General features: G+C 39.3%; 1 protein-coding gene across 5 annotated transcripts in view; it reads right to left on the bottom strand.

Annotated features, from left to right (window-relative positions):
* Nucleotides 1-20,722, bottom strand: part of NFAT5 (nuclear factor of activated T cells 5) — a 142,101-nt gene that overhangs the window by 100,343 nt on the left and 21,036 nt on the right. For 2 of the 5 annotated variants that reach the window (XM_050773307.1, XM_050773308.1), the window contains exon 3: nucleotides 14,654-14,743. The exons of 2 other annotated variants lie outside the window; for them this stretch is intronic. In XM_050773307.1, coding sequence (XP_050629264.1) covers nucleotides 14,654-14,743 — 90 coding nt within the window. The remainder of the gene's footprint in view (nucleotides 1-14,653; nucleotides 14,744-20,722) is intronic. One more of the 5 variants, XM_050773309.1, reaches the window with a different exon arrangement.

Raw genomic sequence — 20,722 nt, 5'->3', positions numbered from 1 at the left:
CTCAAAAATATTATACTAAGGGAAAGAAGCCAAACATAAGAGGTCACATATAAATCCAGAATAGGCAAATCCATAGCAACAGAACACAGATTGGTGGATGCCATAAGTTGGGCTCATGGCGGGCACAGGAGGATGAAGATGGACACAGGATTTTTCTTCTGGGAATGACAAAAATGGCTTTGAACCAGATAGCTAGATAGAGGTAGTGGTTGCACAACAGGATTTTCTTTAAAATGATTGATTTATTGTGCAGTTCATCACAATAAAAAAATTTTTAAAAAGAACCCCTACTCATGGACACAAAGAGGGGAACAGACACTGGGGCCTACTTGGGGGTAGAGGGTAGGAGGGAGAGGGTCAGGAAAAAATAACTATTGAATACTAGGCTTAGTACCTTGATGATGAAATAATCTGTACAACAAACCCCAGACCCGAGTTTACCTATATAAGAATTCCTTATTTGACCACCAGGTGGAATATGCCACCTAATTCAATGGGATCACTCTACCCATTACAAAAGAAAATTCAATTGAGCATCTACAAGGTACGAAGTGCAGTGCTAGATCCTTTAAATATACATTATTTCAGCAAACTTCACCCAATCAAGAGAAACAAATTTATTATAGTAGGAAGCACAGAGTCTGTGTGTGCACGTGGTCCTGGTACCAAATTGCCTCCATTTAAATCCCAGCTCTGCTGCTTGCTACTATGTGCCCCTGGACAAGTTACTTTTGGTCTGTTTTCCTTTCTGTAAAATAGGAGTAATGAGGCTATCTAGACTTTATATGGTTGTTCTGAGGATTAAATGCAATAATCCAAGAATCCACTGACCTAGGCTATTAGAAAGAATTAAAACAAATATTAGCTACTAAAATTAATTATATAATTAAGTATAATATAGCTAAAAATTAATGTTGTTGGAAAATTTTAACTGTTAGGTCTCTCCACCACCAAAAGCTGCTGCATATGATAATACTGACAAGGAAATTGTTCAAATCTCAAGTTTTTAAATTTAGTATATATACAAAGGAAATGATAATCCTAGAACTGTACACACATCACAGAATCAGACCTCAATACAGAAATATGTTCTATGGTGTTTTTTGTTTGTTTTGAGATAGGGTCAGACTCTGGCGCCCAGGCTAGAGTGCAGTGGTGTAATCTCAGCTCACTGCAACCTCTGCCTCTCAGGCTCAAGCCATCCTCCCACCTCAGCCTCCTGAGTAGCTGGGACCATAGGTATACACGATCATGCCGGGCTAATTTTTTTATTTTTATTTTTTTTAGAGACAGGGTCTTACTTTATTGCCCAGGCTAGTCTCAAACTCCTGAGTTTAAGTGATCTGCCCACCTCCCAAAGTGCTGAGATTACAGGCATGAAACACCGTGCCTGGCTGATATGTTCTATTTTAACTCCAACAATGCATGATATAAATGAAACACCTGAAGAAGATTTAGAGGGCTGCCATAAATATAAACACTGCAAATTAAAATCTATGAGAAAAAATTAAGAGAATCATAAAAGTTTCAGTTATAATGTTCTATCTGAAGACTCCTATGTTAATATTGGCACACTTTATTTAGGTTACAAAAGTGATGGACAAAAAGGATGTAAAAAGGATTTAAGGGAGATATAAAGGGGATATATCATAAAAATTCAGAAATTTTTTAAAAGTATAAGAAAGAAAATAAAAAGTCACTTCAAATCTCAATTCCCATAGATCACCATTCTAACATTTTAGTCTATTTTCTATGGGCCTGTTTTATTAAAAAATAAAACTAGGATTATAATTTTATATGTTTCTTTAAAAAATATAACATACAATCATGAATATTTTCTTCTATCATTAAATATTCTTTGAATACATGTAACATGATTTATAATAATACATATTTATTTAATACATAAACATGATTTATAATAGGAACATAGGATTTCATTTATGAAGGTTTGTTAAACAAAAGTTAACCAAGGCCAGGGGCAGTGGTGCATGCCTATAATCCCAGCACTTTGTGAGGCTGAGGTGGGTGGATTGCTTGAGCTCAGGAGTTCAAGACTAACCTGGGCAATGTGGCAAAACCTCATCTCTACTAAAAAAAACAAAAAAACAAAAAAATGAGCTGAGCATGGTGTTGCACGCCTGTAGTCCCAACTACTTGGGAGGCTGAGGTGGGATTGCTTAAGCCCAGTAGGTTGAGGCTGCAGTGAGCCAAGATCGTGCCACTGCACTCCAGCCTGGGCTGGAAAATCTTTTCTCATAGATTTTGAGAGTGAGAGCCTGTCTCTCTCTCTCACACACACACACACACACACACACACACACAGTCTGGGCATGGTGGCTCACACCTGTAATCCCAGCACTTTAGGAGGCTGAAGTGGCAGATCACCTGAGGTTGGGAGTTCGAGACCAGCCTGACCAACATGGAGAAACCTCATCTCTACTAAAACACAAAAAATTAGCCAGGCATGGTGGTGCATGCCTGTAATCCCAGCTACTCAGGAGGCTGAGACAGGAGAATCGTTTGAACCCAGGAGGCGGAGGTTGCAATGAGCCGAGATCATGCTGTTGCACTCCAGCCTGGGCAACAAGAGTGAAACTCCATCTCAAAATAAATAAATAAATAAATAAAATAAAAATAATTAAAAATATAATAACCAAGATTTATCTACTTTCCCTTAATCTAGACAAGGAAAATAACATTAAACTGTAGCATGAAGGATTTTAATTAGCTAGAAAAATTTTAAATAATGATTATTTCATCTCAGTTATAGAATTCTCCCAATGAAAAAAAGCCTTATGCTTTCAATGTTCTTTATTTAATAGACTGGAAAACTGAAGTTTAAAGCTATGCAACTAAATGAAGTAGCAGAGCAAAGATTTGAATCCAATCTGTTCTGACTCCAAAGCCTATGCACTTAACCTCAACACTATAGATTACAAGATGGTTTGGGGGTGGTCTTATCTAATAATATGCAGGCAGTCTTAATCATTTGGATCCATTCTCAAGAGAAAGCTAAAAGAATGCAAGTCTGAAGGATTCACCTTGAAACATGACAGCAGAAGAAATTTAGAAATAAAAGACAAATTTAAGTATTTAGAACAGTACTCATACCAGTACAGGGGGAAATCATTTGTACTATATTCATTACAATGACTTATAACAGTTAAAAAATAAAATGAAATAATAGTCCATCACCAAAGGATTGGCTAATTAAATTTTGTTATTTAAACCACGTTGGTTGGCATGGTAGCTCACACCTGTAATCCTAGAACTTTGGGAGGCTGAGGCAAGAGGATCACTTGAACCCAGGAGTCTGAGACCGGCCCTGGCAACATAGCAAGATCTGGTCTCTACAAAAATTTTTTTTTTTTTTTTTTTTTTTTTTTGAGACGGAGGCTCGCTCTGTTGCCCAAGCTGGAGTGCAGTGGTGCGATCTCGACTCACTGCAAGCTCCGCCTCCCAGGTTCACTCCATTCTCCTGCCTCAGCCTCCTGAGTAGCTGGGACTACAGGCATCCACCACAACACCTGTCTGATTTTTTTTTGTATTTTTAGTAGAGACAAGGTTTCACTATGTTAGCCAGGATGGTCTCGATCTCCTGACCTCGTGATCCGCCCGCCTCGGCCTCCCAAAGTGCTGGGATTACAGGCGTGAGCCACCGTGCCCGGCCTCTACAAAAATTTTTTTAAAAAATAGTAGCCGAGCATGGTGGTGCACATCTATAGTCCCAGGCACTTGAGAGGCCTAGGTTGGAGAATCACTTGAGCCCAGGAGGTCAAGGCTACAGTTAGCCGTGATTGCGCCACTGCACTCCAGCCTGGGCAACAGAGAGAGACTCTGTCTCAAAAATAAACAAATAAATTACCATGTAATATTTTGCAGCCATCACAAATTATATATATATTTAATAACAGTAGGCAAATAAAACAGATGTATAATCCCACTTATGCAGAAATGTATAAATAAGTAGATATGTATAAATATATACAGATGTCTGAAAGAATAATCACCAACATATTAACAGTGGTCATACCTAGATATGGCAGGACTGCATGTGATTTGTCCTTGTTTTGTGGTTTTCCATATTTAAAAAAAATTTAAGTGCTTAAGAGTGTGTGTGTGTATGTGTATGTGTGTGCGTAAATTCTAATGGACTAAACATAAGGCAGCAATAGCAGAGAAAAGTACAAAATTAAAAGAGAAAAGACCAATGGGGGACACTTCAAGGAAAAGACGAAGCCTGAGATATGTCTTGAAGAATTCCTTTATCCCATCCCTTTTATTTTTCTATCATATTCATCCTGTTAATCATACCCAATCCTGAATGACCCTAAGCACTCATCTTCAACATTCCTGCACCACAGCTTCTAAGTTTTCAGAGAAAAATCAAAATTGTGGACCAGTGCCACTACGAATTCAAGATCTTCCTCAAAGTAGCTCAGGAGCCTTTTTTTTTTTTTTCCCAAAGTATTCCTCATCAGCTTTACTCCCCAATTCCTCATGATGATTCTCTTAAGGCTACTATCCTGTATCTATCATTCTTGGCAAATGACTGTCTATTTCTCCACAGCAAATTTATAGGACATAAATTTCTCATACTTCCTTTCCCAGATAAAAATTATCCTTACCTCTCCGGGCTCAAGAAAAGAAGCAACCATATGTACTAGATCCCTTTTTCTTCATTGTTCCTCCAAAACTTTCCTCTACTAATAATTCCTGTCCTTTCAACTCCCTCATTCCACAAGATTCCTATTCTTATATATGCCTTTCTAGTTTCCACTCTCTTCTTCCCCTCCCAACTATTCTTACTTAGTACTATAGTTGTCTTCCTAGCTGCCTCCACTTCCTCTATTCACATTTATTGCTCAGCCAACTACTACTTGGCTTCTGTTCCAACCACTCTCCATTCAAATTGCTCAGTTATCAATAAACTCCTAATTGATTTATTTCCAATTACTGACACAATTGACTACTCCTGCTTTCAGGAATTCCTGTTTATTTTCTTCCTTTGTTGGCTTCTCTTTAGTCTACTCCTCTCTTCATGTACCTGAAATACCTTGTTTTTTTCCCAGAGAAATGAATCCTGTCTTTTTCTTTCTCACTTTTCTAATCTAGAATTCCGCCACTTCTTAACAACCTCCACTACTACAATCCTGATCTAATCATCTCACCTGAACTACTTCAATTGCCTCCTAATTGATTTCCTTTTTCATTCTTACACTTTATTATCTACACTGTAGCCAGTATTCATTAAAAATGTAATGCAGATGACATCGCTCCTCAGCACCCATCTCAGCATAAAACCCAAAGTCCTTACATGATCTAGCACTTTAATATCTCTCTCCCTATCTCTTCTACAACTCTTCTGCTTTTCCACTCTGCTCCAGGTATACTGCCTTTATTGCTACTTCTTGAACACGCCAAGCACTTTCACAGCCTCGATGTCTTTGTACTCGCCTTTCCTCCACCTGGAAAACTCTTTCCACATATATCTCCATTGCTTACCCTTTCGATTCCTTTAGGTGTCTGTTCAAATTAGACTCAAAAATCACTATGATCATGCTCTACAAAATAGTGCCCCCATCATTTTCTTATCCCTCCGAACCTTGCTTTATTTTTTTCACTCCCAATTTTTAAATTCTTTTTGAGACTGAGTCTCGCTCGGTCACCCAGGCTGGAGTGCAGTGGCACCATCTTGGCTCACTGCAATATTCACCTCCTGGGTTCAAGCAATTCTCCTGCCTCAGCCTCCCAAGCAGCTGGGATTACAGGCACGTGCCACCGGGATTACAGGCACACGCCACCACGCCTGGCTAGTTTTTTGTATTTTTAGTAGAGACAGGGTTTCACCATATTGGCCAGGCTGGTCTCGAACTCCTGACCTCAGGTGATCCTCCCGCCTTGGCCTCCCAAAGTGCTGGCACTGCAGGTGTGAGCCACTGCGCCTGGCCAACTCCCAACATTTTTTGAGATATAATTCACATAACATAAAGTTCCACCCTTTTAAAGTACACGATTCAGTGGGTTCTAGTATAGCCCAAAGTTGTGTAGTCATTACTACTACCTAATTCCAGAACATTTTCATCACCTCAAAAAAGCCATCCCCATTAGCAGTCATTCTCCACCCCAATTCCTTGAATCCCTGGCAACCACTAATTTACTTTCTGTTTCTATGGACTGGCCAATTCCCATACCCTGACTTTTTTTTTTTTTTTTTTTTTTTTTTTTTTTTTTTTTTGAGACAGATTCTCACTCTGTCACCCAGAGCCCAGACTGGAGTACAGTGGCACCATCTTGGCTCACTGCAACCTGTACCTCCCAGGTTCAAGTGATTCTCCTGCCTCAGCCTCCCAAGCAGCTGGGATTACAGGCGTACACCATTGCATGTGGCTAATTTTTGTATTTTTAGTAGAGACGGGGTTTCACCATGTTGGCCAGGCTGGTCTCGAGCTCCTGACCTCAGGTGACCCACCCACCTCGGCCTCCCAAAGTGCTGGGATTACAGGCGTGAGCCATCATGCCCAGCCTACCCTGACATTTTTATAATCATTTGTTTAATGTCTGTTTCCAACCACCAGAATATGAACTGGTGAGGAAAAGGACTTTATTTTCTTTACTTTTTGTAGCCCCAGCATATAGCTTAGTGCTTGTTACATAGCAGGTGTTCAATATCCCATAAGCAGCTCAATTTCAACATATCCCAAACTGAACTCATTATCAGACTAGGAATGACAGCAAAAGAAAATGATAGTCAAAACTGATATCCAGAGTTCACCATGATGAACAGTGCACTGTTAACCTACTTTCAACTTTTAGGATAACGTGCCCTTTACTGTGCAAGAAAATCACTATATATACATATATATATACATATATATATAATAACCATATCAAATATAACTTGTTGGCTAAAATATTTCTAACACATTTATTTAGTCTGTGCTACCTGCAGTACTCTTTTTCTTTTCCCAGTTGTCACTAATTTAGGACCTTATCATATCCAGCTTTTGGTTTACCAAATCTTTCATAGCTGCTTCCTTTCCCTCCTTTTCCCTCCCCTTCCCTCTTCTCTAGCTCTAAAATCCAGCCACATTGAATTTCTTTCAGTTCTTCAATACACCAAGCTCTCGTTTACCTCCAAAACTTCTAACATGGTATTCTCTCCTCTGCCTGGAACACTCTTCCTCCAACATAGCCCTTTAATCTTTACCTGACTAATTTTTATGACTTCAGGACTGATTTTGAAAGCAAGTTCATCTCCTATCAAAAGCCCTTCCTGATCCCCGGGCCTCTATTTCCCACCTCATCAAACTATACTTTCCCTTTCAGAGCACCTAACACATTGTTTTTAATTGATTATTTACTAGTCTGACTCCTGGACTATGAAGTAAGCTCAATTAGAGAAGAAATCACATTTATGTCTTTTACCATTATAGCTGAAAATACTCAGTAAATAAATTATCTTGGCTGCAGTTAGAGAAAAAAAATGGATTGAAGTCAGAATACTTTTTCTTTTTTCTTTTCTTTTTTTTTTTTTTTTTGAGACAGTCTCACTCTGTCGCCCAGGCTGGAGTGCAATGGCACCATCTCGGCTTACTGCAACCTCTGCCTCCCAGGTTCAAGCAATTCTCCTGCCTCAGCCTCCTGAGTAGCTGCGATTACAGGCACGTGCCACCACACCCGGTTAATTTTTGTATTTTTAGTAGAGATGGGGTTTCACTATGTTGGCCAGCATAGTCTTGAACTCCTGACCTTGTGATCCACCCGCCTTGGCCTCCCAAAGTGCTCAGGTTACAGGTGTGAGTCACTGCACCCAGCCCTTTTTTCTTAAGACTAGCTCTTCTAATGACTAACAGTGTCAAATTGGGCAAGTCTCTTAATCATCTGGAAGTTTGGGTATTATTATCTATGAGAATATATATCTCTCAGATGTCAAAAAGATTAAATGAAGTAATATACATCAAAGTGCTCTATAAAATTATGAGCAAAGTACAAGACTAGTGTAATATCTACCTGCCCAGTCTCTTATAATCTAAATAATCCTGTTATCATAACATATTAAGTCAGCCCATTAAAGTTACAAGTAATTTTTCTCAAAATGCAATCAACACATTTGGTAAATACAGTAGTCCTCCATTATCCATGGTTTTGCTTTCCATGGTTTCAGTTACCCATGGTCAACCAAGGTCAGAAAATATTAAATGAAAAATTCCAATTTAAATAACTTATACATTTTAAATACAACACCATTCTAAGTAGCATGATGAAATTTTCTGTTGACCTGAGAGTCAAGCTCCATCCCAACCAGGACAAGAATCATCCCTTTATCCAGTGTATCCATGCTATACACACTATCTATCTTTAGTCACTTAGTAACCATATGGATTACCAGATTAACTGTCAAAGTATCACAGTGTTTGTATTCAAGTAACCCTTATTTTACTTAACAATGGCCCCAAAGTGGAAGAGTAGTGACATTTGGCAATTTGGATATGCCAAAGTGAAGCTTCATTTAAGTGAAAAGGTGAAACTTCTTAATAAGGAAAGAAAAAAATCGTATGCTGAGGCTGCTAAGATCTATGGGAAGAATGAGTCTTCTATCTGTAAAACTGTGAAAGAATGAAAAAGAAATTATTCATGCTAATTTTGCTGCCACACCTCAAACGGCAAAACTTACAGCCAGAGCAAGATAAGTGCTTAGTTAAGATTTAAAAGGCATTAAATTTGTAGGTGAAAGACATGAACAGAAAACATGGTTTACCGAATCTTTCATAGCTACCCCCTTTCCCTTCACTGACAGCAACATGTTGCACCAGAAACCCATGAGCCTAAAGGAAGATTTCGACAAGGGATCCCCTGAAATGACTGACACAGACTTGGGAATACAGAAGGTCAATAGTAGCCTAATGCTGTGTCACAATGCCTATGTGATTCACCTCACTTAGTATCATCACATCGGCATTCTATCATCTTACATCATTATACGAAGGGAGAATACAGAACAGTAAGCTATTTTGAGAGACCACATTCACATAACTTTTATTATAGTATGTTGCTTTATTGTTCTAGTTATTAATAGTTGTGATGGTTAATATTGAGTGTCAACTTGATTGAAGGATGCAAAGTATTGTTCCTGGGTGTGTCTGTGAAGGTGTTGCCAAAGGAGATTAACATTTGAGTCAGTGGACTGGGAAAGGCAGACCTACCCTCAATCTGAGTGGGTACGATCTAATCAGCTGCCAGCACAGCCAGAATAAAAGCGGGCAGAAGAATGTGAAAAGACTAAACTGGTTTAGTCTCCCAGTCTACATCTCTCTCCTATGCTTGATGTTTCCTGCCCTCGAACGTCAGACTCCAAGTTCTTCAGCTTTGGGATTCGGACTGGCTTCCTTGCTCCTCAGCTTGCAGATGGCCTATTGTGGGACCTCACCTTGTGACTGTGTGAGTCAATACTCCTTAATAAACTCCCCTGTAGATATATACATCTATCCTATTAGTTCTGTCTCTCTAGAGAACCCTGACAATACAATAGTTATTATTATTAATCTCCTACTGTGCCTTATTTATAAATTAAGCTTTATCATAGGTATGTATGTATAGGAAAAAACATAGTATAGTCATGTGCCACATATGTTTCAGTCAAGGATAGATCACATATATGACAGTGGTCCCATAAGATTATAATACAGAATATACAGAAACCTGCTATATGGCACTTACTATTGACATTGTGGATCAAGTAGGGAAAATGGATGATACTCAGCAATGGTGCTGGGACATTTGGTTTTCCATATAAAAGGTATATAAAGACTTATAAATTATAATTAATATACAACACTGGTCCCATAAAATTATAAAGAAGATGAAAAATTCCTATCTCCTAGTGATGTCATGCCATGTGTTGCCTCCTCTGTTCAGATACACAAATACTTACTATTGTGTTACAATTGCCTACAGTATTTAGTCCAGTAACATGTCGTACAGATTTGTAGCCTAGGAGCAACAGGCTAAATCATACAGCCTAGGTATGTAGCAGACTATCCCACGTAGGTTTGTGTAAGTACACTCTATGATGTATGCATGATGAAACTACCTAATGACTCATTTCTCAGAACATATCCCATCGTTAAGTTACGCATGACTGTATATATAGTGTTTGGTACTATGCTCGGTTTCAGGCATCCACTAGAGGGTCCTAGGACATATTCCCCACAGATAAGGAAGGACTGCAGAATAGTTTCAATTCCAGCTCTGAGCAGTTTCAACTAACAAGCAGATTTTCCTGAACCTATTAAAGTAGTCAAGCACTAATAGGTTAATGAACAACCAGGGAGCTTGGAGTAAATTCACCCCATTAATAGCTACAGCTGAAAACAGGATCTGGAAAAAAATGGCTCTAATATGAAAATGGGTTAAAATACAAACTTTAATATTTAAAAATTCTGATAAGCTTATATTTTTATACTGCACAAAATGGCATGTTTTCTTCCAATAATAAACTCCAAAATTCAATTTACCGTATTTCCTCCTTCAATTTAATTTGCTTCCTTTTTCTCTCCCCATTCTACACACCAAACAGTTTTCGGATCACATCCTTTTTACCTGTGTTCTCAAAATTACTTTGTTAAAAATGTAACTAGGCCAGGCACGGTGGCTCCTGCCTGTAATCCCAGCATTTTGGGAAGCTGAGGCAGGAGGATCCCTTGAGCCCAGAAGTTCGACACAAGCCTGGGCAACCTAGGGAGACACTGTCTCTAGTTAAAACAAACAAACGAACAAAAAAAAAAAATTAGCTGGGCCTGGTGATGCACACCTGTGGTCCCAGCAACTTGGAAGGCTGAGGTGGGAGCACTGCTTGAGCCTAGGAGGTGGAGGCTGCAGCCTGGGTGACAGAGTGAGACCCTGTCTTAAAATTTTAAAAAATTGTTTTTAAAAAAGAAGTAACTGTGCTGCAATACCACAAGTAAAGTTACTCATTCGGCAGACACCACTTCATTTCAGTTTCCCTCCTAAGACATTTCACTATAACATCTAGAAAGATAAAGACAGAAACTCAGTAAAACTCACAGTTTTAAAAGTTGACCAATCAAAATAAAATTCTGACTAGTATCTGTTGGCTAATTTATGTATTCATAGTAAGAGCATGTATATATATAAAATATTCAAAACACACAGGAAACCTAAAACTAGTTTATTCATTTTTGACACATAATGCAACTAACTAGAAAAAAATATGTAGTTAAACCTGGGATTTTCATGATTCCTCATAAAAAAAATAAAATTCCCAATAGTTCCAGTTTTAAAAAGGATTAAATTCCTAAAGCACCCAGACAGAAAATAGATGTGAATCCATTCTTATATCCACGCCTCTGTGCTCAACTTCAAACTCCCAAGAATAAACCCTACTATACTCTGAAAGCAGCTTATTCCATTTAATGATTAAATATATTATTTGCATTTAAAGGATATATCTAAATCCCTTAGTTCTACACTAAAAAAGTACCAGTACATTTTATGATTTTTTTTTTTTTTTTTTTTTTTTTTTTTTTTTTTTTGAGACGGAGTCTCACGCTGTTGCCCAGGCTGGAGTGCAGTGGCACCATCTCGGCTCACTGCAAGCTCCGCCTCCCGGGTTCCCGCCATTCTCCTGCCTCAGCCTCCTGAGTAGCTGGGACTACAGGCGCCCGCCACCGCGCCCGGCTAATTTTTTGTATTTTTAGTAGAGACGGGGTTTCACTGTGGTCTCGATCTCCTGACCTTGTGATCCGCCCGCCTCAGCCTCCCAAAGTGCTGGGATTACAGGCTTGAGCCACCACGCCCGGCCACATTTTATGATTAATAAGCATTCTTATATTTTTAGTTAGAATGCATTTTTCAGAAGCATGAATTAAGGGGAGTAATCAAAAGATGAGAAAACTATCAATTTCATAAGATTAATGCCCCTTAAAAATTTAAGTTAGAAATATTATGAGGGAAAAAAAAGCTTCACTTTAATCTTAATCCCTGTAAAGCACACGTTTTAGTCAAGATTTGAGATCATAAGAGTTTGAAATAACCACAAGCTTTTATTTATTTATTTTTCTCCTCACAATCTGTTCCCATGTTCACAAGATTTTAGAGACTATAATAATTTCTAACTGAAAAAAAAACATGGAAACTAAGTACCATGTATCATCCTCTAAAAAGTAATTACCACTGAGCATGGTGGCTCACACCTGTAATCCCAGCACTCTAGGAGGCCAAGGCGGGTGTATCACTTGAGGTCAGGAGTTTGAGATCAGCCTGGCCAACATCGTGAAACCTGTCTCTATTAAAAATACAAAAATTAGCCAGGCGTGGTGGTGGGCACCTGTAATCCCAGCTACTTGGGAGGCTGAGGCAGGAGAATCGCTTGAACTCAGGAGGCAGAGGTTGCGATGAGCTGAGATCGCGCCACTGCACTCCAGCCGGGGTGACAGAGTGAGACTCCTTCTCAAAAAAAAAAAAAAAAGAAAGTAATTATCATTTTCCTTTTAAGGATTATTGGTAGGAGTTACAACTAAACCTAAAAGAGCCACTAAATATCATGGAAAAAGAGAAACAATAAAGCTTAAAGTTTTTATAGCTTTGGAAAAAATTTTTGTGATTTTTTTTTTAAATCAAGACAAGGTCTCATTCTGTCATCCAGAATGAAATGCAGTGGCACAATCGAAGCTCACTGCAGCCTCAAACTCCTGGGCTGCGTAGGAAGGGGTCTTGTTATGTTGCCACTCTGGTCTTGAACTTCTGGCCTTAAGTCATCTGCCTTGGCCCCATAAAGTGCTGAAATTACAGGTGTGAGCTACTGTGCCAACTTTCAATTTTTGAAAAATTTTTTGTTAAAAATATCTTGAACACCCAAAAAGATTTGCTTACCCTGAAAAACCAACTTTTTCCTTCAAACAAAGATTCAACTTTTTTCTCAAAATATTCAGAGCAAGTTAGAGATTCATAATCAAACAATGTTTAAAGGCACTAGCATAATGTAAAAAATTGTTCATAGAAGCTTCACGATAACCTTGTTAGATAAAAAGGAAATGAGGATAAAAAGAGGAAAAGAAATAAAACTAGCAAAGTTTAAAACAGATATTTGATTATGTTTCCTGACTAGAAATTCTGTACTTTTCCCCTTACTAAACAGCTTCCTCCAACTTAACTGAATTGCATATTTCATAAAACAGCAAATAATTTTTCCATGGTGGCCAGCCTGAAAAACCAACTATCTAAAGCTTTCCCCTTCATCTTCATCCTCAGAGTAAGAAAACTGGGGGGGAGGGGGAGACTCTTCAATAATTTTTTCATATGAACTAGAAGGTTAGAGAAAATACAATTTGTGGCCAGGCACAGTGGCTCATGCCTGTAATCCCAGCACTTTGGGAGGCCAAAGCAGGCATATCACCTGAGGTCAGGAGTTTGCGACCAGCCTGGTCAACACGGCAAGACCCCATCTCTATTAAAAATACAAAAATTAGCTGGGCATGGTGGCATGCATGCACCTGTAATCTCAGCTACTAGGGAGGCTGAGGCAGGAGAATCGCTTGAACCCAGAAGACGAAGGTTGCAGTGAGCCGAGATTACGCCGCTGCATTCCAGCTTGGGCAACAGAGTGAAACTCAGTCTCAAGAAAAAAGAAAATACAATTTGGGAAATAAAATGATACAGCCTCTCACACATTAAGGTCCAGATCGTGCCTAAATTTCTAGTGATTTGAGTTAGAAGACCTGAAAGATTCCCCTTTGTCTCTAATCCTGCAACACTCTACCCCAGATGGGGCGGGGAATCCCACGACACTGTACCAAAGAAAGGTAGCCATTTAAAAAATATGTTCAGCAAAACTGAAAAATAATTACATGGGACAAATCTCCCTATCCTGAACAACTAAACTGTTAGGCTGAGGGAGGGGAAAGCCAAAAAAGATATAGAACACAACCTGAAATCTATATAACACTAAATTTAAAACATGATTTGGTTTAAACCACTTCAGAATTAATTTTCTCCTTATAATCATCTCGTCTGAGACAAAGTAGCTACGAATAACAATTTTCCAGTATTTACAAACTGAATTCAACTGAGTCTTATTTTAACAATACAAATACAAAGAAGAACTAGAACTGCCTTACACTTTAAATCACCTTTACACAAAAAATCCTGAACTTTGACTAATACAGTTTTTTAAATAGCATTTTAAATATCCTAACCTGAAATTATTTGGAAACTACTTTGTTGCATACCATAGCAAAATTGTCTAAAACAAGATTTGTCAATTTACCAATCCATTTACAATATTAGAGTTTTTAGTCACTTGGTACTCAGGACTCATTAACGTCTGTACTCAGACAACCTACAAGTGCCAAAAAGGAGAGCTTTTTATTTATTTATTTTTATTATTTGAGACAGGGTCTCACTCTGTTGCCCAAGCTGGAGTGCAGTCATGCAATCATAGTTCACTGTAACCTTGAACTCCTGGGGTCATGCAATTCTCCTTTATCAGTCTCCTAAGTAGCTAAGTCTACAGGCATGTACTTGGACTAGTTTTTTTAAAGTTTTTGTAGAGACAGTTGGGGAGGGGGAGTTGGTCTTGCTATGTTGCCCAAACTGGTCTCAAACTCCTGGACTCAAGCAATCCTCCCACCTTGGCCTCCCAAAGTGCTGGGATTACCGGTGTCAGCCACTGTGCCCAGCTTAAGGAACTGTTTAGATGCCTGAGGTGTCAATGAGTCATCTGTGATGAAAGAAAAAAAGATACAGAGGAGGAATAATGAGAAACGAAATTATAAATAACTTATATTTCAAGAAAAACAACTTCCTGTTGCCTAGCAAAAAAATGAGAATTTCTCTTTTATTAAATTCCTCGGTTGAGAATTCAAGAGTCATCCTGAGGTAGACACTGCAACTTGAAGTGTCTATTCAACCTTAGTCAAATACAAAACTTAAGGCTATTGCTTTCTACTCTATTCTCAGCTGTTTTCACCGCTAAATTTTTTTTTTTGCCCTCTTACTTTTATCAAATTTTATCCTTTGAGTTTCTGAGTTGAGGTTTCATTGTCATTTAAAGATTATCTGTCTTATATATAGCACATCCACATTTGGATTGCTAAAACGGTATTTTTCTCATAGGACACACCATCCAATTCTGTTACGAAGAGCTATGTTTACTAAAATCCGTGATCTCTGAAATATCCAATTGATAGACAAGTTAGACAAACAACGGGCTACTAAAAAAGAAGTAGGAGGCTGGGCATGGTGGCTCACACCTGTAATCCCAGCACTTTGGGAGGCCACAGCGGGTGGGTCACCTGAGGTTGGGAGTTCAAGACCCGCCTGACCAACATGGAGAAACCCTGTCTCTACCAAAAATACAAAATTAGCCAGGCGTGGTGGCGCATGCCTGTAATCCCAGCTACTCGGGAGGCTGAGGCAGGAGAATCACTCGAACCCAGGAGGCGGAGGTTGCGGTGAGCCGAGATTGCGCCATTGCACTCCAGCCTGGGCAATAACAGTGAAACTCCATTTCAAAAAAAAAGAAGTAGGAAAAGGGGAGGGTCCAACACCAAGAAGGACCCTGCATGTAATGCCCTGGTCTTTCTTTGCTCCAAAACTAGACAGTGGTAAATATTCAAATCATTCTACATGGTCTTTTCTTCATAAACTTCCCTCTAATCTGGCATTTCAACATGGATGGGTTTTCTCTTCTAGGGAATATTATAGGTTCCAACCTAACATGATTTTTCCAAAAGAATCCACCTCTCATAGTCTACTTTTTCTGTTTCATTTCAGTCATACAATAAATGATTGCTAAATTTCACTTCTAAATATATTTGATATGGGAGATTCCAAAACACACTTTGTTTCTTTACTAGTTAGTAGTTGATGATTCTGGTAAGTAGCCTAGCAATTTGAAGAAGTACTTTCTAGTGAGAAAAATAACAGAACAAGACATATCTAAATTTGAGGGGAAATGCACTTTTAAATTTACACACAAGTAAATAAGTGTGATGAGAACACAATTACTCAGTAGCTATCTTTCTGGCTGTAAGTTACCTTTATATTTTTAGGATTAGCAATCATCTCTCTTTTGAAGCTTGGCACCCCAACAGCCCATTAATTTCACCAAATATAGGCAATCCTGATTACAGACCTTAAGTATTCTCAGGAGTTAGTTGGTTTTTATAATTAGAAAAGATATTAAGCTAATATGCTAGTCAGGTTATCTATCAGGAAATTATTACTTGGTGAAAGCACTAATCACGCAACCAGGTACAGTGGCTCACGCCTGGAATTCCAGTACTTTGGGAAGCAGGGGCAGGTGGATCACGAGGTCAGCAGTTGGAGACCAGCCTGGCCAACATGGTGAAACCGGTGTTTACTAAAAACACAAAAACGGGCCAGGTGTAGTGGTGTGCACCTGTAATTCCAGCTACTCAGGGGGCTGAGGCAGAAGAATCGCCTGAACCTGGGAGGTAGAGGTTGCAGTAAGCCGGAATCGTGCCACTGCACTCCAGCGTGGGCAATAGAGTGAAACTGCGTCTCAAAAAAAAAAAAAAGAAAGCACTATAAATTGCCAAAGTGCCTAATTTATAACTAAAATAATTTATTCATAAAATCTATCTGCGCACAGCTAATATGCATTTTACCAGTAAACAAACGTACTGGTTAAGATTAACTTTAATAAACAGAGTCATATTCCTATTCTCTCATTTGTTCTCAAATAAATTGTCAGCTGTGGCAATAATCTAGTGTTATTCTTTCAAATAGAAAATGCTTTAGTAGTTGAGGATCATAAGAAATGAAATTAGGGTGGGCACAGTGGCTCACGCCTGTAATCCCAACACTTTAGGAGCCCGAGGTGGGCAGATCACTTGAGGTCAGGAGTTCAAGACCAGCCTGGCCAACATGGCAAAACCCCATCTCTACTAAAAATACAAGAATTAGCCCAGCATAGTGGCAGCGCCTATAATCCCAGCTACTCAGGAGGTGAGGCAGGAGAACTGATTAAACAAAGCGGGGTGGAAGTTACACAGAGCAGAGATCACACCACTGCAGTACAGCCTGGGCAATAGAGTGAGACTCCATTTCAAAAAAAAGAAGTGAAATTGAAGAAAAATAGGCCGGGCATGGTGGCTCATGCCTGTAATCCTAGCACTTTGGGAGGCCGATGTGGGCGGATTACCTGAGGGTTGGGAGTTCAAGACCAACCTGGTCAACATGGTGAAACTCCGTCTCTACTAAAAAAATACAAAAAATTAGCCAGGTGGTAATTTCAGCTACTCAGGAGGCCGAGGCAGAAGAATCACTTGAACCCGGAGGCAGAGGTTGCAGTGAGCCGAGATCATGCCACTGCACTCTAGCCTGGGCTACAGAGCGAGACTGTGTCTCAAAAAAAAAAAAAAAGAAAGAAAGAAAGAAAGAAAAATAAGCACTTTAATGTTCACACAAAACAAAAACTACACTACCTAACAGTACCTTTTAACCAGGCCTTTTGATGAATACAATCACACCTAGAGTTAATCTAGCAGTTATCTAGGGTCCTTATGAACCCCTATCAATGTCTAATTAATAATACAAATATGAAGAGAATACCTTTATGAGACTTAGTAGGGGTTTACAGTTTCCATAGCTATAGAAGTATGTCTTATTTCACTAATACAGCTTTTCTTCTTCCTGGCTCACTGCCATAATTCTGTGACATTTATTAGAAAACTGCAATCCTATTGCTACTATTAAATACAAACATTTGCTTTCCAGAAATCAACAAAATCAATCAACCAAGCATATTAAAAGTCAAAAAAATTTCCAATCGAGGCCGGGCATGGTGGCTCACGCCTGTAATCTCAGCACTTTGGGAGGCTGAGGCAGGCAGATCATGTGAGGTCAGGAGTTCAAGACCAGCCTGGCCAACATGGCAAAATCTTGTCTCTACTAAAAATACAAAAATTAGCCAGGCGTGGTGGTGGACACCTGTAATCCCAGCTACTCGGGAGGCTGAGGCAGGAGAACTGCTTGAACCTGGGAGGTGGAGGTTACAGTGAACCAAGATCACACCACTGCATTCCAGCCTGGGCAACAGAGTGAGACTCCGTCTAAAAAAAAAAAATCCAGTCTAAACAAGATTAATATGTCTATGCCTCATGAATTTTTCACAAAGTCATCTGTAGTCTAGTCTGGCTTATCAAAATCTAGTCTTTGATGATCAAAGATGTAATATAGTCAGCGGTATTTAGGTCATCTCATTTACATCTAAAGCTAAAGATTCTAGGTCCCACATAGAAAGTAACAGAAACTCACACTCTCTGAAAACAGAAAGAAGAAAACCACAAATGACAGACAACTAAAACACTGTATTCTTTTAAATGCAAAAATGAAAATATTCTCCTTTCCACATACCACCACACAATTACGTCTCACTAACTTTACAAAAAAAAAGTAGTGCATCTTACTCTTAAAAATTTCTAGTTTTTTGAACGCCTTTTTTAATTGCAGTAAATTATACATAAAATTTTACCATTTTAACTATTTTTAAGTGCACAATTCAGTGGCAATAAATTTATGCATGACACTGTGCAACTATTACCATTATTCATTTCCAGAACTTTTTCATTACTCCAAACAAACTCTGTACCCATTTAACTATAGCTTCCTATTCCTCCCCTACCCTCAGCTCCTGGTAATCAATATTCTACTTTCTTTCTCTGCCTATTCTAAGTAGTTCATGTATCTAGTTCCCTGATGTAAATGGAATCATATAATATTTGTCCTTTTCTGTCTGGCTTATTTCACTTTGCATGTGTTTTCAAGGGTCATTCACACTGTGGCATGTAACAGAATTTCATTCTCTTTTAAGGGTGAATAACATTCCCTTGTACTTATACACCACACTTTGGAATTTATCCATTCATCTGTTGATAGACACCTGGGTTGTTTCCATCTTTTGGCTATTGTAAACAATGCTGCTAGGAACATTAGTGCACAAGTATCTTTTTTAGAGTCCCTGCTTTCAGTTCTTTGCGGTGTATACCTATGAGTGGAATTGCTGGATCATATAATTCTACGTTTAACTTTTTTGGGGGAACCACCTGTTTTTCACAACAGCTGCACCATTTTACATTCCCACCAGCAATGCGTGAAGAAAGTTACTTTTATGAGACAGCCCCACACAATTAAAAAAAAAAAAAATTGGGCTGGGCGCGATGGCTCACGCCAGTAATCCCAGCACTTTGGGAGGCCGAAGGCAGGTGGATCACGAGGTCAGGGGATCAAGACCATCCTGGCCAACATAGTGAAACCCCATCTCTACTAAAAATACAAACAAAAAAAAAAATTAGGCCGGGCGCGGTGGCTCAAGCCTGTAATCCCAGCACTTTGGGAGGCCGAGACGGGCGGATCACGAGGTCAGGAGATCGAGACCATCCTGGCTAATATGGTGAAACCCCGTCTCTACTAAAAATACAAAAAAAAAACTAGCCGGGCGAAGTGGTGGGCGCCTGTAGTCCCAGCTACTCGGGAGGCTGAGGCAGGAGAATGGCGTAAACCCGGGAGGCGGAGCTTGCAGTGAGCTGAGATCCGGCCACTGCACTCCAGCCTGGGTGACAAAGCGAGACTCCGTCTCAAAAAAAAAAAAAAAAATTAGCTGGGCGTGGTGGCATCTGCCTGTAGTCCCAGTTACTCGGGAGGCTGACGCAGGAGAATCGCTTGAACCCGGGAGGCAGAAGTTGCAGTGAACTGAGATCACGCCACTGTACTCCAGCCTGGCAACAGAGCGAGACTCCATCTCAAAAAATAAAAAATAAAGGAAAACATAAATTCTATTCTGTTTTGACAACACTTGCCATCTTTTTAAACTCTTCCAGTACATTTATGTGTATGAATATATATATGTGCATATATATATATATTTTATGGAAATATAATTCACATATCATACAATTTACCTACTTAAAGCACACAATTCAATGGCTTTCAGCAGAGTCACAGTTGTGCATCCATCACCAAAATAAATTTTATTTTTGAGACAGGGTCTTACTCTGTCACCCAGGCTAGAGTGCAGTGGTACAATCATAGCTCACTCAGCCTAGACATCCTGGCCTCAGGGGATCCTCCCGCCTAAGCCTCCTGAGTAGTTGGGACTACAGGCATATGCCACCATGCCCAGCTAATTTTTTTATTTTTTGTAGAGATGGGGTCTCACTATATTGCCCAGACTGGTCTCAAACTCCTGAGCTCAAACAATTATCCTGCGTTGGCCTCCCAAAGTGCTGGGATTACAGGCATGGGCCAAAACATGCCTGATTAATTTTTGTATTTTTAGTAGAGACGACTTTTTGCCGTGTTGGCCAGGCTGGTCTCCAGCTCCTGGCCTCCCATGATCTGTCCACCTCAGCCTCCCAAAGAGCTGGGATTACAGGTGTGAGCCATCCCGCCCGGCCTATTTCAAATTCTATAATCACCTCATGTTAACTTGTTACATTCTGTTCTGTGGGGCACAGGCTTTTGAAGACGATTTTTAATTAAGTCCCACCTGCAAAAATAATCCTCCCAAACATAGGGAAGGGGGAGAAAGTCCTGCTGGGAAAAATTATGTTTTCTCATGTAGGATAAAGACACTAGGTGTTTTCTATGTCATAAGACTAAGGTCATATTTCTAGCTTTTGCAATTATTCATGACAGTCCTATTATCTCTTAATTTAACCATTCTAGAGTCTGT

The sequence above is a fragment of the Macaca thibetana genome, chromosome 20 (assembly GCF_024542745.1).
Source record: "Macaca thibetana thibetana isolate TM-01 chromosome 20, ASM2454274v1, whole genome shotgun sequence".
NCBI classification, from domain to species: domain Eukaryota; kingdom Metazoa; phylum Chordata; class Mammalia; order Primates; family Cercopithecidae; genus Macaca; species Macaca thibetana.
Note: the sequence above shows the minus strand (reverse complement) of the source record. Positions and strands in the feature narration are given on the sequence as shown.